The sequence below is a fragment of the Melospiza georgiana genome, chromosome 2 (genome assembly GCF_028018845.1).
Source record: "Melospiza georgiana isolate bMelGeo1 chromosome 2, bMelGeo1.pri, whole genome shotgun sequence".
NCBI lineage: Eukaryota > Metazoa > Chordata > Aves > Passeriformes > Passerellidae > Melospiza > Melospiza georgiana.
Genome location: NC_080431.1, coordinates 54,559,502 through 54,585,669, shown reverse-complemented (window position 1 = coordinate 54,585,669; position 26,168 = coordinate 54,559,502). Strand labels below are relative to the sequence as shown.

General features: G+C 41.7%; 1 protein-coding gene across 3 annotated transcripts; it reads left to right on the top strand.

The window, feature by feature from the left end:
* Positions 1-549: 549 nt before the first annotated feature.
* On the top strand, positions 550-26,134 carry RCBTB1 (RCC1 and BTB domain containing protein 1). Of its 3 annotated transcripts, none has more exons than XM_058019187.1 (12): positions 550-605; positions 6,691-6,861; positions 7,680-7,830; positions 8,272-8,438; positions 11,036-11,194; positions 12,268-12,375; positions 13,297-13,439; positions 16,200-16,390; positions 20,595-20,721; positions 21,175-21,326; positions 21,951-22,081; positions 25,037-26,134. In XM_058019187.1, exons 2-12 carry the CDS (start codon positions 6,718-6,720, stop codon positions 25,175-25,177), a joined length of 1,614 nt encoding a protein of 537 aa, XP_057875170.1. In that variant the 5' UTR covers positions 550-605; positions 6,691-6,717; the 3' UTR covers positions 25,178-26,134. The 3 variants fall into 3 exon arrangements, with proteins under 3 accessions (XP_057875170.1, XP_057875169.1, XP_057875171.1); XM_058019186.1 differs by lacking the exon at positions 550-605 and adding an exon at positions 809-954; XM_058019188.1 differs by lacking the exon at positions 550-605 and adding an exon at positions 2,202-2,954.
* Positions 26,135-26,168: the final 34 nt, after the last annotated feature.

Below are 26,168 nucleotides of genomic sequence, written 5' to 3'. Positions count from 1 at the left end.
CAGGGCATTGGAATGGGCTGCCCTGGGAGCTGGTGGAGTCACCGTCCCTGGAGGTGCGTAAGGAAAGGCTGCGCGTGGCACTCAGTGCCGTGGCCTGGTTGACACGGCGGCGCTGGGCCGGAGGTTGGACTCGGGATGATGCCGAGGTCATTCCCAGCCGCCCTGTCCCCGCCATCCGCGCTCCGCTCCGCCCCACACGGGGCCGGGCCGGGCCGGGCTGCGCTGGGCTGGGGGGGGAATGGGGGGGAATAGCGGAGCAGGGGCCGCGTCACGCGCGCGGCGCGCCCACGGCGCCCAATGGGGAGCGAGGAGCCGCCCACGTGACGGAGCGCGCGCGAACGGTCAAGAAGGAGGGGGGGCTCCCCCCCCCCCCCATTCCGCGCTCCCGCGTCCCTCCGGCGAGTCACGTGATGCAGTGCAACTCGGCCCCCCCCCCCCCCCCGCTCTCCTCCCGCCCGGGTCACGTGCGCTGGTGCCGGCGGCGCGCGCGGCCCCGACGGCCGTGAGGGGCAGCGCGAGCGGTGGCGGCGGCGGGCGGGGCGCGCGGGGGCCGCGCCGGGCGGAGCGGGCGCGGGGAGCCCGCCGGGAGCCGCCGCGGGCACCGGGTGAGGAGCGGCGCCCGCCCCGCGCCGTCCCGCTAGCGCCCGCGGGCAGCGGGCGGGCACCCGGGCTGCGAGGGTGGCGGTGCCCGTGCGGAGCGGGAGAGCGAGGGGAGGGAGGGAGAGAGGGAGGGAGAGGCTCCTCGTCGCCGCAGCTGGGCTGGGGTGGGGTGGGGACCCTCACCCGCGTCTGCCTCGCCGCCAGCCAGTTTCCCCCACAGCCCTCTGGAAGGCTCCTCCTGCACGTCCTTAACACTGTGTGGTCTTACTGATGTTTTTCTCTTTTATTTTCCTGGTTCGTGGTGTTGCGGTTTATCCTTCCCTTTTGTCGCCGGCTTCCTGGAGCCTGACTGAGGTACCCGGCTGGTCGGGAAAAAAACAAACAACCCAGGGGCAGGAAAAACTCAACGCTTTTTGTTTTTCCTCGCTCGGCTTTCTATGAATAGTTACAGCGTTTCTTCGGGTTTTTAACGCGCTTCTTCTAAACTGAGGGAGGATTTGCTTTGTTTTGTTTTTAAAGGAACTTGCAGAGTTTCAGCTTAGGAAACTCTTGTAAATTAACGCTAAAGGAATATTTACCTGTTTCATAAGGAACTTGCAGGCTTCTGATTTAGAAAGTTCAAGTGACCCGTTTGTGCTGTCCTCTACTGACGGAAGGTAAAATGGGCTTAAATCGTTCCGACAAGGGGTGGGATCAAGAGAAAAGAGTACAAGGCATCATAAATGGAAATGTACTTGGAGCACAGAGTATTTTAGGAGAAACTTTAGAAGCTGTTTGGAAAGGTGCATTCATTCTTTAGTGCCTTAATATGAATGTTTCCCCTTGAATGCTTATCTCTCCGTATGTCAGATTGGAAGACAGGCATTGCTTTAGAAGACGTCCTCAGTGAATGGATTTGATAAGTTGCACTAATGGTTTAGCGTAGGGAAAAAAAAAAAAAGAAACTAAGGCAAAGTGTGATTGTAATTACAGTTTTGTAATTGGAGGTTTGTTGTGGTGGGTGGATGGCTGTCATCCTCATAAGGGTGGTTTCCTGTGGCTAAACCAGTCATGTTCAGCAGCATTCACTGTATGACGGTGCTTTTTGCTTGCTTATCTCTCTCAGCTGGTTACTCAAAACAGACAGGAGATCTGGTTGTCAGCCCTTGGATCAGTAGTTCTTTCCTCCCCGTGTGGCTCGTTAAAGGCATCTGAATAAATAATTGTGCAGAGGTTTGGAACACAGGAGTTTTGCCATAGAAATTTTGCTTCCTATAAGGTCCAAGGAAAGTAAGTTAAGGCACACTTTTTCAGGGTGTGCAGGTCTCTTCATTGGCAGGGAGAATGCCTCAGTAGCATCCCTTTGGTTTATACATCTACTTAATAGTGTTGTTAATATAATGATAATGTATGGTTTCTCTCTTCCTTCTCAGTGCCAAGATATGAAATCAAAAAAAGCAAATGTACACTGGGGGAAGATCGGCATGGCGTGAAGGATTTGATTCTTCCTTGGTTAAGGTGTACTTCAAATTAAAAAGGGATTTAGTGTGCCAGTCACTCTGCATTGTTCTAAAGCCAGATATCCCAGCTTTTGTGTTCTCACTGCCGTTCATAATTCCCAAAGACAATTAGGAGAAATGAAGGCCTGAGCCTGCAGTGTTTCTGTGCAGGAGTAGGTCTGCTTTTCTGGAATAAGCTGCAACATTGGAGCCTAAGGACGGAGTGAAAAAAAGAAATGCGCGATTGTGTTCCAGCAGCCTTTGCAAATAAGGGGATAATCTTTGAGGAGTTAACTGTAGCTTTTTTTGTCCCGAGGACAATTGGTACTGTTTTCCCGGTAGGATGTTGTGTTAGGCTATTGTTGTATCCAGCGTGGATTTATTTAGCTGAACTATAAACTGTGTAGAACAGTATCTAAAATCATTTTAACAAAGCATTTTGTAAACGCTGCCTTTTTTTTTTTTTAAGGCAGGATTCATGTTTGTCTTTCATATGCCACTGTGAATCGGCTTGCAGGCTTTTTATTTAGTAAGCAAATTACTGAGGAGATGAATGTGTAGGCAGCAAATTAACACAGAATTTTTGAGGTCCAAAAGTGTGTGGCTTTTTGAAATTGTGAGCAGATGTAGATGTTTTTGCCTTAATGTTGGTGCCTACTCTAAGGTCAATTTCTTTTTCATCACAATATGTGGCCAGTTCAGTTTCCTTTCTTTTACAAGTCGCCCTTTTTTGCTTATTTTTAGCCTGAGTGAAATTCAAGGAGTGATCTGTTTCTGTTTGGATACTGAGGTTGCTGGATCATTTTGGAGATGTCAGAGCCGTGAGAAGAGGTGTTGTTGAAATAAACTCCCTCTGCTGGTTCATTTTGCAGCAAAGTAAAGCTTTGTGTTGTATAATTGTCTATCTCTGCATCATGCAGCAGAAATTAACAGCTGAGAGGTGGCACGCAGTGTTTCTAAAAGCAGTTTGGGCAGCCAGTTTAAGCTCAGGGGTTTTATACTCATAAGGTTTTTAATTGCAGTAAACTTAACATCTGGGTGTTGATATATGAGGGATACTCCTCGGAGCTGCTGCTGCTGCCTTGTTGCACACGGAATCAGAGCAATAGCCTGAAGCTAATATATTGAGAGAGCTATTAGCATGCAGATTAAAGTACCTCGGCTGCTTGGGGCTCCATCTGCGACATTTACATACTTACAAACTCCTCAGCTGAGGGGCAGCCCTTGCGCGGTGTGCGATGTAGCAGAAAAGTAAACAACCTTAGGTGTGGGACTGACACTCTGCAGGAAGGGTGAGGGAAGGACGCTGGGTTTCTTTGTGCTCCTGCTTGTAGTGCCATGTCTGGAGTCTCCTGGACCGTCAGCCTTCCATGGCAAGGATTTGCCCAGAAGAAACTTCCCGCTGTCCCCACCAGATTCAGGCAAATGCTGCGCAGGGATGAGGCATGAGCGTGGTTGGTGTGAGGGGTCAGTCACGGTATCACAGAGCATCTGCTGCTTTGGGAAGTGTGCAGTATGTCCTACAGGATCCTAGAATCAATTTGGTTTCAGTTTTCATAGTACTGAGTAACTTTACTGATACCTTCATTTACAGTCCTACATTTAAAAGTAGATTTCTCAAATGCTTTTTTTCCTCACTTGTAGTTTTGTTTTTTTCCTTCCTGTGACTGCCAGAACTTTTATTATTTTATTGGACAACTAGGAAATTGGCTGGGGTTGTTAAGGAATCTGTTTTTAGAGAGACAAAGGTGGTGCTTCTGCCTAGGTGGGGTATTTGTTTTCTGTGGAAAATGGAGATTAAATAGTTAAATGAGCTTTCTATGTGCAATTACAGTTAAGAAACAGTAGTCAGTGTACAAAGCCCAGAACTTTCAGGTGTGTGTGTGTAATTTCTCTCTCTCAGACAAAAGGATATAGGAAAAGAGCTGCTGTTGCTGCCATAGAAGTGGTGAAAGCCAGTGATGATAGGTACTCCAGCAAACAGCAGACTCTAAGGACAATAGTTAATATTTCAAGAGCAGGGAAAAGTGTGTCCTTGAGGAGAAACAGCACATATTGCATAAAAGGCAAGAGAATGTTTTTTGTTGTTTGTTTGGTTTAAGGATTTTTGTGAACCTTCATTGGTTCCTAAATCCTGGATAGAGTTCAGGATTGAGATTTATTAAAGAAACAAACTTGCCAGTGGCAGATGAATTGTCCTTTTGAGGAAAACCTCTGAAATAACTGTAGAATTGTAGTTACAGCTGAAATAGCTGAAAATATACAGCGTGGTTTTGGGAAAAGCAATGGTAACACCTGCTAACAATTGTAAGGATCTTCACCTGTGGATGGAGTTAATTGCTTGTATCTCCAATTTGGGAAGTCTCATGTGCTTGAAAGCTTTTATCTCTCAGTATTGGTTTGATAAGATGTCAGGTTGAGCTGTGAGGTGTGGGAAGTGCAGCACAACTTGCATTAGTTTTGGAAGTGCTTGGAAAGGTTTTGTCAGAGAGCAGTGATTAACTGAGTCATACAGAGCCAAAGAGAAAGAAGCCAAATGGGTTGGAGACCTAGTGCACAGGTCAGGAAGGGAGAGAAAAGGCAACACATATTGCACTTACTACTTGTAGGGTAGAATAGGTTCTCTGGGTGCTGTCAAACTTGTCACTTGGCTAGGATATTCTCTGGCAAAATAACACCTTGTCTTCCTGTCTTCACAGGTTATATTGAAAATTACTTCAGTGAAGAAAATATTTTTCTAAAAATCCAGGTTGACACGTTTGTGCTTTGGCAGTTGTGTATTGAATGAGGCAAGTTAAATAGGTGAAGTCAGAAGGGACACTTCCTTGCTCTGCTCAAAAGAACAAGTAATTGCTGCCTTGTTTTAATTGATTGATAGTGTCATACGTTAAGAGACTTGCCAAGGTGAGGTGACAAATCTTGGCAGCTAACTAGCCTGGGCTTGTAACTGGACTAGAAATTAAGAAGGCTTAAATGCATCCAAACCTGCTTAGCTGTGTAGAATGTGCTATGCCTTGCCATCAGGTAGACTTCTAAAAAAACCAAAAAAACCCAAAAAACCTATTCTACAAATAAATCTATTATGCATTTGCCATCTGGAGCTTTCAGGTGTTTTCAAGACCTGCTTCAAATGTGAAATGGAGAGTTAAGTTGGGCTCTTAGTAAGAGAGGTGCCTGTAGAGCAGAGCGGGGTTTATTGGATCCAAGTTATGAAATCTAATAAGGAAGCATCCCTGCTTGGGTTTTGTGTTAGGGTATTTTTTTAATGGACCTAATTCCACAGTGACATCTGTGTTTCTCAAAATTAATTTTTTAATTGTTGTTATTGCTACCTTTTTAAAATTCCCTTCTTCCAAGAAACAGCTGCAATGCATAACAGTTGGCTGCTGTTGTGAAATGGCTTTCTGAAGCCCAGTGTTGGTTGTGAGCACAGTTTGAGAACCAAGCATCAGAAGAGTGGAGAGGCTGTCTGTGTTCTCACTGTTACCCATACCTGGTACCCAGGCACCATCAAGAGGCAGCCTGACTTGAAAGCAGCACAGCAAAGAAGAGGGTGATTGGGTTGCACTGAAGCAAAAAATGAAAAAGAGCTAAGTGTTGATGAGAGGATGGCATCTGGGTAGAGACTGCAATTCTTACCCATGGAACGATTCCCTGCCTTCTTGGTTTTTTACTGTTTTATGGTGATTTGTCTTGTCACTGACATTCTGTGGAGTTCTTCACCTAATGCTCTCCACATTTCACAGAACTTGCTGATGGCCCTGGGCATGGATCATGGATTGTAAGCAGCAGAGTCCCTTCAGGGTGTGAGCAATGTGATGTGCAGGGTTGAGTGCCTCGATGAGCTCTGGGTGTTTGTGCTGTCAGCTTTGCTCCTGAGCTGCTGCACTCATCCTGGGGAAACTGGGAGGAGGGAGCACTGGGGAAGAATGGGTTCTATATGTTTGTTTTCATTGGCAAACATCTCTATAGCCTGTCATGTTTCCAGCTATTTCTGTGATCCACCTGGTTTCTAAGTAACAGATTATGGCAATTTTACTTAATTGCTGTTCTCTGATGTGTTTCACTGCCTAATTGCACAAGCTCATGCTTTTCTGCTCTCACAAATATTTTTTGACCATAACAGCTTTTGATTACACAAGAGATGGCAGATTTGGGTCATGTTCATAACAGCTCCAGCCTTGTTTTTATTTGTATGTTTCACATATATATCAACTGCTTGCTTACATGGCATTTGTAACTTGTAAGATTACCAAAAAAATTCACAAGTGAAAATTTTCTAAGTTGGAATTGCTGCTGAAATCCCCTTTGAAAATTCCCTTGTAATTCCACTCTGCCACCGGTGGATATTTGCTAGATCACAAATTTTTAATAAGTTTGCTTGTTAAAGAGCAGGTGTTTAGTTAAATACCCTGTTAAGAAAACAATTTGTTTTTCCAGTGACTAGTTTTTTGCTCACCTAAATGCATGGAAATACAATTCTGTATGAAATATGGAATAGGATATTTACTTTCAGAGCTACCTGTAAAGGAATTTCCCTTATTGTCTGTTAATGAAAGCACAAAATACTCTTTTTAATAAGCTTTTTGTTTGTGTTTTTTTTTTATTCCAGCAATGTCCTCTTGCTTGTAGAGGCGCCATGACACACAGCAGCATCATGGTGGACGTAGGCAAGTGGCCAATATTCACCCTGCTTTCCCCCCAAGAAATCGCTTCCATTCGCAAAGCGTGCGTGTTCGGCACGTCGGCCAACGAAGCCATTTACATCACGCACAACGACGAGGTGAGCTGCCACACGTACCTGGTGTCAGAGTGTTGTAGATTAATAGCTTCTCAAGAGCATCGTGTGAAATCTAACATGTGGTGATATAACATTTGATTTTTTTTTTTTGAAGTTTTGTGTGCGCACAATATAAATGGGCAGTTTAGAAAACTTTCACATGGCAAAGCCACAATAGATTATATGCTCTTTGGAAGACAGGCAGAATTTAAAAGAAGGTGTGGTAGCTTGGAGTTAAGTGCAGACAGGTATGAAGATAGAAAACGAGGTTATGGCTTGCCAAGTAAAAAATACCTTGAAATGTTATCTCTAGATTTTAATGATTCAGAAACTCATAATGAGTTAGCATAGCATAGTGCTGCTGAAAGAAAATGAGACAGGTGTTCTGGGATGTATTAATGGGAAGGTTTCTGGTAAGACTGTGTAGAAAAGGATTTTTTTCCCCAAAGTCCTATCAATAGTGCCTGTAGGATGAGCCTCCCGCAGTATAGCTCTTGACATGCTTATGCTTTATTTGCTGTTTACAAACTGCTTTTAAAAGAAGGTGGTGGCTTCCACTTTTCACAATTTCAGACTTCTTAGGGTGCAGTTCCTGAAAATAAAAAGCCTAAATTCCAGGACTGTATGAATCTGAATAATTCAGTTAACATCTGGAGTGCCCTTGTGCAGCCTCTTGAGGTTGTTACTTTCCCTGTGGGATGTCTCTGGCCCCTGGAGATCCAAGGTGAAACACTGTCCCTAGTTAATGAAGACCTGAGCATTACACATCTGTGCATACCTGAGTATAAAACATTTGAAGTGAATATTCTTTTGTTTTTCAGGTATTTGTTTTTGGACTGAATTGCAGTAATTGTTTGGGAACTGGAGATAATCAGAGCACCATAGTACCAAAGAAATTGGAAGCCTTATGTGGAAAGAAGATCTCCAGTCTCAGTTATGGAAGTGGACCCCATGTTGTTCTTTGTACTGAAGGTAGAAAATTAACATTTAGTATAGAAACATAAGTTACAGATTTTAAGCTAAACTTGCATTTAACAGGAATGGATTATAGTGTAATTGCATTAACTTGTTAACTGGCCAATGTACACTAAGAGGTTCTTGTTGGTCTTAAGTGGAAGTAAATGGATTTTGTAATTGCTTAAGTTTCCATTTCTACTATGTTGAGGTTGTAGCATTTTACACTGTCACTTGTGATGTACTTTGTCTTACCTGTGCACTTTCAAGTATTTCCACAATCTAGAGGATATGCTGTGATAGATAAATTTAAAACAAAGTATATATTTTTCTAGCATACAGATGATTCTTCTAATAGTTTGTTAATTTCAATTTCCTGTTGGTATTTGATAATTTCTTAAAATTCTGTCTTAACCTCCCTGGAGTTTTTCGTGGTTTTCATCACAAATATTTTTGCAGACGGTGAAGTGTATGCTTGGGGACATAATGGTTACAGCCAACTTGGAAATGGCACAACCAATCAGGGCATTACTCCTGTTCAAGTTTGCACAAATCTCTTAATAAAGAAGGTGGTGGAAGTAGCTTGTGGCTCTCATCATTCCATGGCGCTCTCATTGGATGGAGATGTAAGTTGAAACCTGTTCAAATCTCTTAATCTCCTTCTTGAAGTGAATAGTGGATGTGACCTTGCAGTTTGAACTTCTGTTTCTACAGTGTAATTACAAATATAACCTTTTCTCTTGCTATCTCAAAATAGGGTGTGCTTTTCTTCAGAGCAGACTTGAAAACAAAAAAAACCACCCCAAAACCAAATTACTAACCTCCCCACCCACCAGAAAAAAAAGAAAAAAAGAAACCCCAGAACCTTGTTCCCAGAACAAGGGAAATACAACTTAGTAAACTTTTGTGTCTCTCACAGGGGTGAGACTAGAAAGATGTGCCACTTAGAGGTGAAATAATGGTTTGTGAGGTGCAAAATGTTATTTATTTGCTTGCAGTTCTCTTAGTTAGGGGGTGTGTTGAATTTGTATTTACTGGGTTAGAATTTAGTCTTTCTTGTAGAAATGTCTTGCATTTCCACACTAGTACTGCAGAAGAATGTTGCTCTGCACACCTCTGAATACTTTGTTGTGTAGCTAATGAAAGGGCACTTGGTTTATATCCAAGTTTGCTTCATGCTGTTTGTTTCAGGCTTCAGGCTATGTGTTGTGGGAAACACATCCAATTAGTTTCCAGTTATGCAGATTTGACCAATGCATGCACAGTGGAAAATCTGGTTTCAGCTGTGCACTAACAAAAGAAAAGCTCTAATTTTAAACCCTTTTGACAGTGAAAAGGGAAACTACAGCTCTTCTCATCCAGGTAATCTGAGCATGTCTGTGTTGTGGCCCAGTATGGAATAATAGTGCAACAGGAATACCAAGTATTTTAAGGGTAGGAAAGAGAGATTGGGTTAAGTGCTCAGTGTTTTATCTGAAAGAGGAGCCTACACTTAGGAAGGATTTTGTGCTGTCATGTTTGACTGGGTTAAAGGTAAGACTTGGTGAGCATGCAGGGAGGAGAGGGCATTCACACATTGCTTACACTGGAGGTGCCAGCTGCTCTGTGGCACCTGCCTGTGCAGGCCAGGCTGTTTCTTGTCATAAACGTGACACGCTTGAAATGTCAGTGGAAGCAGGGAAATTTCTTTGTGTTGACCATGAGGCTGGTGTTTGCAGCTGGCTTGCCAGTGTGGCTCGTTAATGTACTTTAAATCCATCCCTGGTGTGCCTTGCAGCAACTTGGTTTGTGCTCTGAGCTTTTACCAGAGCTGAGTGCACTGAAAGCAGCAAAATGTGTTAAGCAGCTTTATAGAAAGATTTGGCTGCCAGCCCCCTTGTGTCCTAATAAACCTGAAGCCTCAGGGGGACATTGAAGTTGGAAGTATTTGTGGAAATACTTGGCATAATTGGTTGGTATGGTTCAGTGCAATTTTAATGCAGTGCAAATTTAAAAAAGAAGTATTTTAATGATAGAGTTAAAGGAATGCAAACATTCATGCTTCTCTGGCATGTCCTTTGGCATTTTGATCTACCTTCTGAGATTCTCTATCTAAATATTTGCTGTTATTAAAATTAAAGTATTTCATAAGGTATCTTCAAATATTCAGTAGGAATCAAAGATGCAGCAGTTAGAAGTAACAAAAAGCAAAGGACTGATTCTTTCTTTTGTGCATGTTATTAATTGTAAATAAGTTGTGTTGGTGAGGGGGTCTTTTGTTCTTGTCTTTGGTTGGAGTTTTTTTTTGGTGCTGATGGAGGTGTTAGTTTTTAATGACTTTCAATAACTCCTGGTTTGGTGTTGCAGTAAACAGACAGCTTCTGGCACCAAAGGATGTGTAGGCTCCTCACAAGGGTACCTGTTAGTGTGCTTGTACTGCCAAGCATGTCTGTGGAAGGTGTTTCCAAGAGGCCAGACTTTTGAACTGGATGAGGCACCAGAGAATGAACCCTCAGAAACATTTTTACTCCAAGTTGTGGGCATGTATACATGTAATAAAATTGGAGACACCAAAACCACAGTGTTATATTTTTTTTTATACCAAACTACTTCCCCGTCTTCCTGACTTTCAGATAACAGGAACTCATATTTTTGCTTGTATTAGTACTAGTTTGCCACAAGAAACTTTAAACTGACAGAAATTGTGGAATTTTTTTTTGTTAATGCTGCTGTGAAACACGAACTGACAAAACCCTGCTCTTTCACAGCTCTTGAAAGATGCAGAAGAGGTATGATGAGTGTCCAGCAGTAAACCTGGCTTAGGGTTCACTGAAGAAAACTACATAGCTCTAAACTAGGGAGTTAAAGTGTGTCTGGGAAACAAATGATGATCTGGCTTGCATTCCTTTTTCAGCATAATGAAATTATAAAGACAATCACTATGCTCTTTGTCTTACCGTCTGACTTGTATTTAATATGGAAAGATGTTCCTTTTGTTTTCTGTTTTAGTCAGATGGTATTATTCTTTTGCAATAAGCTGGAAAAGTGCTATATTCCTATTTGCTAAATGAGTCCTAAAGCTGTTTATAATTTTCATTCATGAAAACGAACTTTAAGCATTTTAGCTTGTTAAATAGGATAGCTTACCCAATCTAGTGCTGCCTGTGGGAAGATTATCTATTGCTATCATTACTATTATTAAGCTTTAAACTGTGTGGCTTTGTTTGTTTGTTTTTATGGACAGCTGTATGCTTGGGGCTACAATAACTGTGGTCAAGTTGGATCTGGATCTACAGCCAACCAGCCAACTCCTCGCAGAGTTTCCAACTGCTTGCAGGGCAAAATCGTGGTTGGCATTGCCTGTGGCCAGACCTCCTCCATGGCTGTAGTAAACAATGGTGAGGTAAGTGCTGCTGCTGCCTTCCCTCATTCTGTCACCTGAGCCCACCAAGCTGGTGTCTGCATATGGAGAAATGCTGACAGGGAGTGCTCAGGTTAGGGCTGTTACTGAGAGAGGTATCCTGACAACTTCTGTGAGCCAGCTGCAGGAAAACACTGCAAGTGACTGGAGATGCAGTCTTTCAATATCCCTTCTTATGGCAAAGACTGTGTGGGAACACAATTCTTACTGAGTCTGCAGCTGCAAGAATTCGAACAGTTGTATTAACTATGTCTGTCTTCATGTTGCAAGAGATTACTTAACATAAATGGTGTTAAATTCTTCAAATTCATTAAATTAGTCTCAGTTTATTTCTTTTAAAGCATGCTCAATCAAACAGTTAATTTTTGTGCAAGGATACAATGGCTGATCCTGTTTTTTAAACACATTGCCTAATTACCAGCAACAAACCCAAAGCATTCTTTTAAACATTGCCCTCCCAGTGTGCAAGTGTTCCATTTGACATAAATTTATGGTGCTGTCTTGCTCTTAGGTATGAACTGTGACCTCTATTTTACTTCATTTCACCAACCAGAGGGTAGTATCTCCTTGTGAATGGAAGGACTGCAAAGTCCCTGAGGCTGAGATGGGTTTTCATTGTCCTTGTGTATGTCATGATGTGTCCACTGTAACAAAACTAAAGGAAGAATTAGAGATAAACTGGGGACTTCCATTTAAACTGATCAGTTCATCAGAATAACTTAAAAAAGGAAAAGTAGTAAGGGAAAGGATGGCGTAAAAGTCAAAGTGTTGATGCTATGGAAGAGATTTTGGTGTAGTGTAAGTTTATTGCCAAATTGCTAGTACTTCAAAGACGTGTTTTTTAGCTTCTTTAAAAGGTAAATGCAGGGTGGAGAAGTTGAGTGCAGTAAGTCACTGCCGTTTACTTAGTATCTTTCAGTCTTCTCTGTATTGCTCTTCAAATAGCACACGATTTGTTAATAAATACTTTTCTTGGCTTGTGCTTGATACTAAGTCTTAAGTGCTGTGTACTCCTGGTGAAGAGTGGCTTAATTTTGTTTTCCTTGTGCGCTCAGGTTTATGGCTGGGGCTACAATGGCAATGGGCAGCTCGGGCTGGGGAACAACGGGAACCAGCTGACCCCCTGCAGGGTGGCAGCGCTGCACAGCGTCTGTGTGCTCCAGGTATGCCCAGCGTGGAAGGGAAAGTGCATTCCTGCTGCTGGCTTCTGCTGGAAACCTCTCCTTGGAGTATTACACCTGCTGCTAGATTTCACTACTTCCAATGCTGAAAGTTTTTTAGCTACACTTAATTATATTTTGCTTATACGACGTGCAAGTAAGCTGTGAAATGCTTGCTTCGGTAAATGCTTGGAAAGGTTTAAAGTTAGCTACTGTAACTACTACTGAATTTTGCAGTTGATACAAATTGCATACTTGTTACAAAGTTAAATGAAATGTTCTAGTCAAAGACCCGGCGAATCAGAGGGTCAAATTTGTTCTAAATATTCTAATTAGTCCTGTAGAAGCAAGGGGAGAGGAAAGATGAGACATGGGGGTGGGTTTGATTGTTTGGTGATTGGATTTAGTTTGGTTTGTTTGGATTTGGGTTGGGATTTGTTGTTTTTTTTTTTTTTTCTAGCTAGAAATTAAACTAAAATTTGAGATTTCCTGGGTTTTTGGGAAGATTCTGTAGAATTGAATGTGGCAAGTTGGGTTGAAGGGTTGTTAGCTGTTGAACTGCAGCTCTCCTCATTACAGAGTATTCATACTGTATTCAGAGTAATCCAGCTCTGAAATACTTTCAGAGCATTGCAAGATGTGATGAAGAAGTTCTGTGTTTCTCACGTGCAAATAAATCAGGTAGCACCTAGGGAGACTTGTCTAGTGTGCAGTAAGTTACTTGGGAGCAGCCAATGCAATTAATGCAGCTGGGACTTTGGCAGTACCCACAGCCAACATACCTTGTGTTAGCTGCCAGTACTGAGAAGTACCCCGTTGTGGTGCTGGGTGCAGAGTGCCCGAGATCCTTCCAAGGTACTGTGTGTGATATCTTGTGTCTCATCGTGTTTGGTTCAGCAGTAACGCTGTTACGTTTACTTACAGATTGCCTGTGGCTATGCGCACACTCTAGCACTAACAGATGAGGGCTTGCTCTATGCCTGGGGAGCTAACACTTACGGGCAGCTGGGGACTGGCAATAAAAGTAACCAGCTCAGCCCTGTGCAGATCATGATGGAAAAAGAAAGGTAATCTTGCTCAAGCTCTTTCTGGGTTGATAAAGTCTGAGCATGTGTTGTGCGGTCTCCAGCAGTGGAAGCATGCATGTGTAGGGCTTGGTGGGTTGTTTTTCTGTTGCTGATGTTCAAAATATGGGAAAGGATGGTAACTTATTGTTTACAATGATCACTGAGTGCTTTTTGCTGTCTGTAATGGTTATTGAACAAAATGTACTTTGCATTTACCTGATACAGAAAGATAATGAAGGAATAAGTGTTATGCTATTCTGTATATTGTTCCATTGCTTAAAACTGGAGCTATGAAATTTTCAATAAACCAAGCCATGAATTGAAGCCTACATAAAAAAAAAAAAAAGAAAAAGAAAGCGGGGAGAAAGGAAACACCACCTTTGCACAAAGTGACATGTGAAGAAAAACAATTTTGAAAGGTTTCAAATAGTCCACCATGAAAATAGAACTCAATTTGCAAGGTTGCCTGAGCTAAGGACAGTTAGCACCCATATTTATTACTTGTACTAGTTTAGTAGTTTGTAGTTTTTTTAGTTTCCTGGACTCATAAAAGAATGAAATTAACCCTTGTCAGTCCTCTTTCATTACCCTCCCATCATCCTCATATTTGGGGCTAGCTCTTTTGCTGCTCACCTACAAATGTGGGCCTCAGTCCCAATCTCTGGGCCATTGTGTGTTCTCTGGGCACGTTAATGTACCTTGTCTTGGTCTATAGATCTCTTAACTTGCAGTCTCCTCTTAACTAGGAAACACTTCTGCTTTGTTTTTCTCCCCCATTTGGGAAGTCATTCCTATTTTTTTTTGTTTCTCACACTTTAAATTTAAAGCTTCACAGTATTGAGAATGTTTAAGAGCTTAAAAATGGAGGTCAGAGAAAGAAGAAAGGAACTATCACAATAAAAACCACTGCTGTGGGGCTGGTTTGTCTGTGAAGGAACTGACACTAGTGAAGGAAAATGAAATATTCTTTAAAAAGCAGTGAAAGAGAAATGTGTACATTTGCAGGTAGATCAACTTTGTTTTGTTAGTGATTTATTTAATGAGTAAACTAAGGGGAGCTATTGCATTTAGAACTGTATGTGAACCCAAGCATGGGATTATAATAAAGCTGACATTTGTTCAATGGATGAAGGAGGGGAAAATACTTTAGAACTTCTGCTTGGGATCTAAGGGGGAGATAAGTCACTTGAACTTACTCATCTTGCTTGACTTGGCTCCCTTGGAAACAGTGCTAAAAGTGGGTGAGCTGTCATTTCCCATGAAGCACATTACTGCTGCTCCTGATCTTTTAGTTTATGTAATTCTTTTGTCATTTATATTTAATGCTGGCAGCAGTTACTTAGGAGGTTTCATTTGGTGCTGTCTTGAAAAATATTGCACATACAGATGTAAGGAATGTTTAGACTTCATTTTGTGTTAGCTCAGAGGAACAGCTGTGAAGGTCATCCTCCTGAATTTTGGTGTTAAATGCATGGTTAACATGTTACCCTGTACATGTGCTGTAAGTATGTGTACCATAGGTGTGCTTTAGTACTGCTGTATAGTCTGTAAAAAGAAGAATCTGTTCTGCTGAGAAAAGAAGGTTTGGAGAGGGAAGTAGTTCAGCTTGATAGCTGTGATAAAAAGTGAGTTGTCTCTAAAATAAATACTCTGTGGTGTGTCTTGCAGAGATGTTGCATAGGGGTTCATAAGCTGACAGTAGTGTAAAACCACCAATCAGTTTTCTTTCTGCCAGAAATTATTGATATGCTGAAAGTGATGTAGATTCTTTGAGTTTTGTCTTGAAATAATTTTTGCACCTTAAATATGAACGTTGTGCTAAAACTTTTGTTTTTGCCTAAAAATTGAACTCTTCACGGGCATTGTTCTGTAAAGCAATACACATTTGTGTGTGTGTATTCTTAGATTGCTTGGAAGGATATTTGTTTGTCCTGGTTGATGGGCTTCTGGCACAAAAGCATGAAATCCTCTGATGTGTTTTTTACCACAGAGAAAAAACAGGAAAGCATAGCTTTTATTTTGAACTTGGGAACCCTCCCTGTTTTACTTATCACATGCACAGAAACTCTGGCAATGTCTTTGTGGTGTTTTAATTGGAACTGTGTTCCTTCTCAGTTCTTGCAGTGTTTCAGATAAGAATCTAGGGATTGCCTGAGCAATGGGAGAACAGGATAGATAAGGGAGCATCAGCAGCTTTAGTATTTTAAAAAGCTGAGATGGGTGAAAAGATTATGTAGACTTTATTTAAAAACAACCATAGCTCTTAAAGAATTCACTCCCCTCAAATGAAGTGTTTCATGAAATGTTTCATGTTGAATTTCAGTGCTGAGGAAAGTAAGCTGAACAGCAAAATAAGAAGTCTGAAGTACAGGCAGTAGGTGAGAGCTCTGTCAACCTACAAAAATCAAGTTAAAAGGAGGTAGAAGAAATTTCTTCTTGAGAATAAGTTCTGATGTGTGTTTGTTTTAAGGGGGAAAAACAAAACTTGTTTTTTCTTTATTCCCTTTTCCATAGTTATGAAAAAATAGGAGGAAAGTCAGTTGATAAGAAGGACATAGCTAAAGCAACATCTGATTACAATAAAATCTACAATCTGCAAATTGAATGGTGGGATTTTTTAATACCCGTTCAAGCAGTATCACATTTCTGCAGGACAAAAACCCAAGTACGGGGATGTTGCTGCATAGTTTGATTGCCTGCTGTTTTGTGAGGCCTTTGGGAAGTGCTGCGAGCGCCTCACGGTGTTCCTTGTGCCCGCAGGGTGGTGGAGATCGCCGCCTGCCACTCGGCGCACACGTCGGCGGCCAAGACGCAGAGCGGCCAGGTGTACATGTGGGGGCAGTGCCGGGGCCAGTCCGTCACCTTCCCGCACCTCACCCACTTCGCCTGCACCGACGACGTGTTCGCCTGCTTCGCCACGCCCGCCGTCATGTGGCGCCTGCTCTCCGTAGGTGAGCTCCCGCTGTCCCTGTGTCCCTTCGTGGTTGGTGCAGCGCGCTGCTTCCCTGGCAGCCTCCTGTTTCGAGCAGGGAAGCTTGGCAACTCAGTGGCGAGTTGTTTCTTCCTTCGGCTTCCTTCTGCTGTTTCAGCAGCTGGGGATCCAGGGTAAGGGTAACAAGGTTGTTTGCCAGCGTACATCCGAAGCAAGCCCTGTTTTACCATTGCACAATGAAGACTGTGTGTGAAAAACGCCGATCACTTGTTTTTAAAATTTTAAAAGTTTAATAGTAATAAAATGGTTATAAAAATAGTAATATAATGAGAATAATAATAATTTGGACAAATTGAATTAGGACAATATGAGACAACAGAAACAAAGAGTTATGGACGTCCGGGTACCTTTGTCTGGGCAAAATAAGCCTGAAAAAGGACACATTAACAGAGGATTAACTCTTAAAAGCAATAGCCTGTTGCATATTCATACATCTCATACACGATGCAGAAATTCCATTCAAACACAGGATTCTGTCTGGTCAGTGTCAGCTTCTTCCTCTGAATCCTAACGGCATCTTCAGGGCTGAGCGAGGTGGGAAGAAGTTCATTTCTTCTGATAAGGGAGCAATAAATTCTTTTTCTCTGAAAGATTTGGTGTCCTGTGGCTGCTATCTCGCTGCAAGTCCTTTCTTTAAAAAAAGTATCCTACATAGCATAGTTTGTATTTTAACATTTTTTATAATCTAAAACTATATTTAGCACACTACTTAAGAGAATGAATACAGCATAACTTTCTAACACAACACATATAATATTCATTTTAATATTTGCAAAAAGCCAATCACAAAATACATGCATTTTTCACAATGTATTTCTTACGTTTGTGTTGTTTGAACTCCAGGTTCAGGAAGGAATCCTGAGTCATTTAACAAAACTTCAGGGATTTTTTCCCTCTTAAAACTATTCCTGCTTCGAAGATTACTCCTGAGGCTTTTTTTTCTTGGTATCTAACAACTTTGGATTTTAAGTGTCGCCTGTAGCTTTCCCCTCATTAGTATTTGCCCTTCTAGGAGCAAATCTCTCCCCTGTGTTTTCTTGTTTTGAAAGTAACAGAATTCCAAGTTTTTGTTTCATGAGATGATTTGTCTCAAGTATATTTAGTTTGACTATCCTTAAATCTGGGCAGACTTGTAAATAATAGTCCCTGTGAAACAAGACTCTCATATAATTGCTTTTTCTGTTGGAACTCTCTTCTTATACTGCCTTGGATTACTCTATGGGGTGCTGTCTTTGTGTCCAACAAATAAGCTCAAACCTTTTTTCTTTATTTTCTTTGATCCACATGCTGCTAATTCTTATTTGACCCCAAATAGGATATAAAGGGCTTAGCTTGGACTTACTGGAAAACGTGAAGGTGTTTTCATGTTCAAAAAAATAAGAATGTTTCATCTTACATCTGCTGCCTCAGTTCTCAAGATCTCTTAGGACATCTAATCTATTGACAACAGACCCTAATTTTGTTAGTCCCTGTATGGAATTGTTTTTGGGGAGCCATGGATCACATCCCAAGTAACCTCTCTCCAGTTAAGTCTCTCAGACTTTACTGTTGCCTTTGGCTTGTCCTAACCCAGGTTCTCTGTGGTAATGTCTCATTTAGCATGTTATTTGTAGAGGTCCAGGTAACAGCATCTCACCTGTAGGGGAGAAGTGAGTAGAGATGCTAAAGAGAGAGAAGATTAACTCCAAGCTGTCTGCTCCTGAGTAAATCTAAGTCTGCTTTTATCCCATTTGTCACTTTCTCCGTTCTCTAATCCTCTGCAATATGTGCTGGTCTTGCTCTCCCTTGCCTCCACACTTGTGGGGGTCTCCTGGTTGTCCAGTCTGTTGCCTTTTGCTAATAGTGAGAGCTGTTTAAATGACATCTCTCCCTGCTTTCAAGTCCCTTGTTTTTATGAGGTATTCCCAGACTGAGTATAGCCAGGTGTTTGACCTCTGTTACCTGCACTTTAATTCCTCTTAGCCTTTGGGGATTCTTCCCCACTTAGTCTGGTAATCTTACTGAATATTTAAATCAAAATAATTAGTTCTGTCAGCATTTTTAAATCTCCATTTTCCATATGTGTTTTCCTTTCCCACCTGTTTTAATCACATAGGAGTAAACACTTCTTTTTTCTTATGGGTGTTTTTTTTTTGTTTGCTTGTTTGGGCTTTTTGGTGTTGTTTTGTTTTCTTAGGGAGAGCTAACTCTGTGTAAAGGTTATTGTTCTACTTACAGTTACAGTGTCCCTGCCAAAAAAATGAATCAGCCACTCAGGATTGACTGTGGTGAAATACAAATTTGCAGGACTGAAAGTATTTGGAGTGAAAGTTGAGCTGCATAGCTTAAGCTAAGCTCATGACCTAGCAAAAAAAGATCACATGAGCAAATGGAGAGGGATTGGAGCACGGCTTAGTTGGGCCAGAGGAGATGCAGTTTCTGTGGGTGATTCATGTAAGTGAGAGGAGTGCAAGCTCTTGTGTGGCACAGGCATGGCTTGCCAGTTCTGAGTAGTTTGTTCCAGCAGTATTTCTTCTTAAATGCAAAATAATTTAGTGTTCCTAACAGTGAAGAGTGGTGTGCAGATTGTATATGGATGAGCTCTATACAGTCCTGTGGATTGCATTCCATTTAGTAGAAATCCATTTGTTTTCCTTTTCCATGCTTCACTTCTTAGAAGCCACTTGCTTTGAAACGCACATATAAGATGCATCAAAATAGTGGGTTAAATTAGGTTTTCTGAAATTTCAGAGGCCTTGCTTTACCAAAAGCCTCAGACAGCTTGTGCTGCAACTTCTGTATGACTTCTAGAGACACACAGAGTGGGACCTCCATGAGACCGGTGCCACAGGCCTCAGTAGAGAAAGCTGTGGTATTTCTGCTTTAATCCACTTCCAGAGTTGCTGAGGTTCTGTGTCCTTGGTTGTACCTTCAGCAGCACTGCTGCTGGGTTTTGTGTTGTTATAACTGACTCATAAACTGAGTAATTGGTGTCAGTGATAGCTCATGTTAACGAGCCCTGGCAAGGACCTCATCAGCCTGCAGGCTGTATCCAATCTGCCAGCACAGAAAGGTGACCATGTGCTGACCTGTTTTCTTTTTAGGCCCAGCCCACACCGTGTCAGTGTGGCTGGAGTGCTGCAGGCCCCTTCCCCAGGGATTTCAGGGGTGTTGCAGACCCCCATTAGCCGCACTCTGCAGGTCAGGGGGCAGAGCTGAGCTGAGCCAGCACCAGCACTGAGCTGCCTGGAGGCTGGGAATCTTGTGGGTAGTGCCTGCATGGAGACAGAGTTCTCCAGGTGCTTCCCTACTGCTGTGCTGCTGTTGGAATTTATAAGGTTAGAGGGTTTTTAGGAAATGGTTAAAAGAAGTATGTAAGTTTCAGACTGAAGTTTTGTTAGCATTGCAAATACAGCAGAAAAGTTTCTCATGCAAGCAGAAAAGTTTCACAAGCAGTAGACGTGACAAAATAACAATAAGTCTCTGTAGAATTGGCTTTAAGATGGCAACAAGGTTATTTAATGTATATCTTTAGAAGGTTAGCATGAATAGAACTCTGTTCTTTGTCTCTTATGAACTAGTCTTTGTTTTAGCTACGATTACCTATGTTTTATAAGATTAGATAGAATGCTTGTCAATACGTGTTTTCTGTGTCTGATTGGCTGAATTCTAGTCTGAGATGATTTTATGTATTGTTGTATGAGCCCTGTTAGAGGAGACATTTTTTAGTGTAGATCAGTGAACTGTCATGTCTCTATTTTGTATTTTGAGACTGAAGTGCTAGAAATAACAGCAAAAATCTCTTCACTGGTCTGGTTACAATATTATCCATATTTGGATATTTTGCCGCAGCCTAGTGAGTTCCTTTTTTAAGGCGTGGGCTCCTGACACCATTGGACTTATACCTGCCCTGTCCCCCGCATGCTGCCTCTGTGCAATGGGATGGAATGGGAACTGCTGACCATTGCTGCTTGGAGCTGTTGTGGAGCAGCCCTTCCCAACAGGAAATGCTATTGGATTAATTAATCCTTCCCATTTTTCTGCTTAAGCCAGTGGATCCCTGACACAGATCTGTTTTCCTTGATAACTCTTGCTTATGTTGCTAGCTTTAGTTAGTGATGAGAATGTTCCATTTAAGATGCTCTTAACGTCTCATTTTGTTTGTTTTGAAATTGTCTCTGTAGAGCATGAAGACTTTTTAACAGTAGCAGAGTCTCTGAAGAAAGAGTTTGACAGCCCAGAAACCTCAGACCTGAAGTTCCGTGTGGATGGAAAGTACATCCATGTCCACAAAGCTGTTCTGAAAATCAGGTAGTGGTTGTGTTTCACAGCTCTAATTTGTACAGAACAAACTTAGGATATCCTCAAAGGGGCAAAAAACAGTAAGAGGGAAGGAGGGACCCCAAAACCTGTAGTAGATGGTATCCATGTATCCATAATAGCTTTAAATGAAGTGATGGTAAAAGGAGATCCACATTAATTTTTCACTGAGCCTGCTTTTCCTGGGATAATAAATTCTGTTAAGTTGGTCTGGTTGCAGTGTATACAGATGTTTCTGTAGCATGGGCAAAAGAAGAGTTTTATTTAAATGCATAATGAAGGCTGCAGTGTTAGGAATCAAAATGTGGACTGCTGGCCCTGATGGGGCATGGTGAAATATTTGTGAGTATTGTAGAGTGTCCTAAATATGTGTTTTGGGGGGACTGTAATGTAACATTTGTGTGTGTGTGTAATAGTGTTCCAGATGATGCCTCTGTCTCCTAGGTGTGAACACTTCAGAACCATGTTCCAGTCATACTGGAACGAGGATATGAAGGAGGTGATAGAAATTGACCAGTTTTCCTACCCTGTGTATCGTGCCTTCCTCGAGTACTTGTACACGGACAGCGTTGACCTCCCGCCTGAAGATGCAATAGGTACTGCTCATGGGCCAGAAGGCAAAGCCAGAAAAACTGGGGAGGGCTTGCAGAATAGGTGACTAAATACAGGCTTCTAGTCTAGCCTAGAATGTGTTGTACTGGAGATTAATTCAGCTGTCTTTACAAGGCTGTTGTAGCAAACTTAACTACAGCAAAAATGTGTATTTAGAAGTAAACTATGAGCAGTTTGGTCAAGGTTGGGAGAGGAACTATTTCTCTGGGTGAAAATACTTGCATGTTTTACTAATTTGAGTCAGTTGCTGTTTGGCATATGATCAGAGAATCTCAGTAGATCTAATGGGGAGGAAACTTGGACAGCAGAGCAATTACAGCAAGCTGAATTCAAGTCCATTTGTTGATAATAGTAGTGTTTTACTCATGCTATGGTGCCTGCCACTAGATGTGCAAGTTAGTAGGACAGCCTTCATGTTTACAGAGATTAACAGGAGTGCAGAATGAGGTAATAAAAAGCCCTTCTTTGCCTTTAATCTGCATTTTCTGAATAGTAACCTACTTGGAAAAAGCACATTATAGAGATAGAGCTTTGCAGGAGCAGAAACAGATGTTACAAGAGCAGAGATAATTTTACAACTGACTGATACCATGATGTTTTAATTGCAGGGCTCTTGGACTTGGCTACTTCTTACTGTGAAAACAGACTGAAAAAACTGTGTCAGCACATTATCAAGAGAGGAATTACTGTGGAAAATGCATTTTCATTGCTCTCTGCTGCTGTCAGATATGATGCAGAGGTAAACTTCTAAAGTTCATTCTCTTGAATGGGTGGCTGCTTCCTGACTTAAACTCTGGAGAAAAGCAGCTGGTTACATTTTCATATAAGCTCTCTCTTACTTTCATTTAATTCTATTTGCCATTTTCAGAATTTGAGAATGTTGGACTTACCTCTCATGGCAAATACAGTTTTTGTATCTCATTTTTTATTTTCGTTTTTCCCTATAAACCAGTACTGGGAAGGCGAACTAGTACGCAGATATTTCTGAGGATGGAAACACTAACTCTGAAACAAGGGGAGGGTTTAAACAAAAAGTAACATAATGAAAAGCAGGCTTCTAAGTCTTAAGTTACTGATTTGTAAGGCTGTGTGTTGTGTGTGATGACATGGTGGTAGGTTGGGGATTGAGTGCATTTGGGTTTTTTTTTGGTTGGTGGGGTGAGTTTTTTTAGCTTTTTTGTTTTGTTAGGGACAAATACACTTCCAGTTTTCTGAGTATGCTGATGAGTGTCAGGATAGGAACTGCTTCAGGGGCCTTATAAACGTTGAAGGCAGAGCAACAGTGTGTGAAGAGGGGAGTGAAGCCTCCTCACTGTGGAATATCTGACTTCATGCCTTGATCCCTAACATGCTGCTTTAGGAACTAATCAGGAAGTATTCCTGGGCTTGCTTTGGCTGCTTGTGTTCAGTAGTGTCTGTGCATTGCGTTGGCAACTTTACGATTGGTTGGTTTTGAACTTGCTGCTTATGCTTACAAAGCAGTTTTTTGGTACTCAGTAAATCAACTTATTGCTTTTTCTTGTACTTAATTTCCAGCAGCTGGCATGCAGCTTGTCCTAACTTATTTCAGAGCCTTGAGGTGTGATGCTTGCTTGACAGACCTTAACCAAAGGCTGTGTTAGTGTCTGTCCTGGCTTCTGATCTACTGTGAATACTGATGTCTTTGATAGAAGTTCATAAAAAATAGGAAGACTCCCTTATTTTAGCCTCCAGAGATGGTTTGCAGGGTGGGTCTTAGGTGTGTGATTGATTCTGCTTGTAAGGGCTGTAAGGAATCCAGTAACTCAGCCACCGCTGTAGCTCCCTAGCTAAGTAAAGTTAGAACCATAGGCTTCATTGCTGCTCTAGGAGAGAATGGGTGATGCTGAGGGGTTGGGCTTGAACAGAAGTTGGGTTTACATGCTGCAGTGCTGGCAGGGGGCTTGCAATTGCTTGGCTGATGTAGTTCTTTCGGGGCGGGTGTGCCGCAAGACAACACTTCAAAGAAGCTGCTTCGCTAATTTAAAATACCTCCATGACATGAAACTCCTGCAGTTTCTTTTGGTGACTGACTGAAGGGGCTAAAATTAGGTCAGGGCTAGCTTCTTGTTGTAGCTTTTAAAATAATCCTTAGCTGTACCTTGTGCCTTTATTCACCTAAGTCTATATGATTCACCTAAGTCTATATTCACCTAAGTCTATATTAAGTAGTTTGCTGGGAACTCATCCATCTGCAAATGAAACTCAGCCTTTTTTTTTTATACAGAACTTTAGATTTTTCCAGAATTACTAATACTACAATAATTCTGTTTATTGTATGCTTCTGTTGCATTGACTTGGAATATGAAGTTTTTAATAAAGCAGTGCAAAATATTGTAATGTGTATGATGTAATTTTCTTTAAAATGCTAGTTAATTTTGTTATTTAAAAATACCACAACTGTCAGTGTTCAGTTCTAATAAGCTTGTCTTTTTTTGTTGCACAGATGCCACACAAGTCAAGATCTGCAGCTTCAGAATGCCTGGTTTTAGGCCAGGATATATTTTTATATTACTGTTATGTCAAGAACTGGCACTGGCACACACAGTTGCTCTAGTTTCAGTATTGACCTTAAGAGAAAACATGAATATTATTCAGTCTTTCCTACATCATGGGGCTTAGAGAGTTTGTTTTGCCTTCCTGCAGTGCCCAGCCTGCTGAGCAGCCAAGGAAGAGTGTGTTCTCACATATAGAGTCCTACAAACATCTGATAAAGAAACTAGAACAGTGTGGGCAGTTGCCCTTTTTTGTCAGGGCTGCAGCATCCTCCTTAGAGCAGCTTAGATCTGCCCCACAGAGTACATTTCCTCCTCAAAGGAGGAGCTGGAAATAGTCTGAGTGGGAAGTGTTCTGTGGGGAACCTTGCACTGACAAGGACTGTGCCTTTTTTTGGTGCTCTTTAAGGCATCCTCTGTCTGACATCACCAGGGTGCAATGATGGTTGTGAGGCTTTTCTGATTATTACATGGGAGTCACTTCCAAGTAAACTCAAATATCCAGAGCCCGCTTTCTGCAAGGATTGCTGTGCTGCACTGTGCTCCACTATTGCATTTGAATCACATTCAGGAGCCCTGTGGAGTACTTGTAGCAGAGGTTTGTTTCTAATGCACAGAAGGACCTCCTGCCTAATCTTTGCTGTACAAACTGTCCAGTCAGGATACACTGAGCCGGGAACTTGAAGGATCTAGCTAAGCCCTTCAAGAAGCAGGAAGGAAGTCGAGCAACCTTGAAAATAATAGATTTGTTCATATTGTGAAAGAAAAGAGCTGCATTTTCTTTATCCACAGTCTTGGTTATACATCATTTCCCCGAGATCTCCTATTTACATTGGAGTTTCAAAGTTGTCAGAGAATGCAGATGAAACAAAGTGTGAGAATTTAAAATATATATTGCTCAGAACAGCTGGTTTTTGTGACTGCTGCTATTTAGTGAGAAACAAATTTTGGTTACTTCCTCTTGTAGCTGCATTTACATAGTGACATATGTGGGTAGAATCATTATTTTCTGTTGCATTTACGTAGTGACTGTTGGGGGGGGAAACACAGAGCCACTGGGTGTCTTTGTCCAATTTACTGCAAAAATAAAACATAAATAGGCATTTGTGCCTCAGTGATATTTTCTGTGATTGAAAGCAAAGATAACATTTTTTCTTTTTGTTTTTTTCCCACCTCTTTAGGACTTAGAGGAATTCTGCTTTAAGTTTTGTGTCAATCATTTGACAGAAGTGACACAAACTACAGCATTTTGGCAAATGGATGGTCCCCTGCTAAAGGAATTTATTGCAAAAGCCAGTAAATGTGGAGCCTTTAAGAACTGAAAGAATGAGGCCGTAAGTCGCGGTGTTTGTGGGGTTCTTTTTCCAGCCACAATGTAACTGTGTGGGTCCAGGCAAGTGTTTCGTGGTCTCTTCCACCACAGAACCTGAAAGGCCACAGTGAAAACAAATGTTCTCAGTGCTCAAGAGCGAACTGTTGTAAAAACGTCAAGCAAAATACTCACTTGCATTTAACAAACCTGGATGGTGGATCCAGCTCAGGATTCAGGCAGAGAGGGAATGCTGCAGTGTGCAAAGGATTCCGGCCGCTGTTCCGCACTTGCCTTTCCCGCCTAGGAAATCTCGGTTCTAGCCCCGCCTGCTCGTATCTCCAATTTACTGTCTGGGGTTGGAAAATAGTCTGGCCTGAGCCACTGAATGATGTCACTCCAATCATTAACTCTCTGGGATTATAGAGGAGCAAATGGCACGGTTATCTCTTGCTGCATTTGCATGATTGTGAATGAATTGGCCACTTGCTGTAATTAACCAAGTGTATCCAGTGCTTCAAGTGTGCAAAAATGATGTATCTTCCAAGCCTCTGCAAGTGACTTCGAAGAAAGGAGTTACTAGGAAAACTAATTTGAATTAAATCTCTATATTTGGGTATATTATAATATAAGTTGTAATGTGTACTTTGTGGAATCTGTTCAAGCAGTATTTATAATGCTTAATGGAAATAATTCCACTCTTCAGTGACTTCAGATTATGTTGGTTCCCTCAAAGGGGGAAGGGAAAGCTGGGTGGAATTTTGCTTTTAATTATTGTCTAAATTTAAACTACATGTAATAAAATTACTTTTTTGTACCTCTTCACTAGCAAATTTTAGATTTTGAAGAACATTGCAAGCTTTTTGTGTTACATACAGCATCTTAAGTTGCTTCATTTAAAAAACTTCATCAAAACAACAAAGGAAAAGCCAAATAAACAACAAATAAAGCCAAAACTCAACTTACCCTATACAATGAATCTTGCTGATTTCACTGTGCCTGAC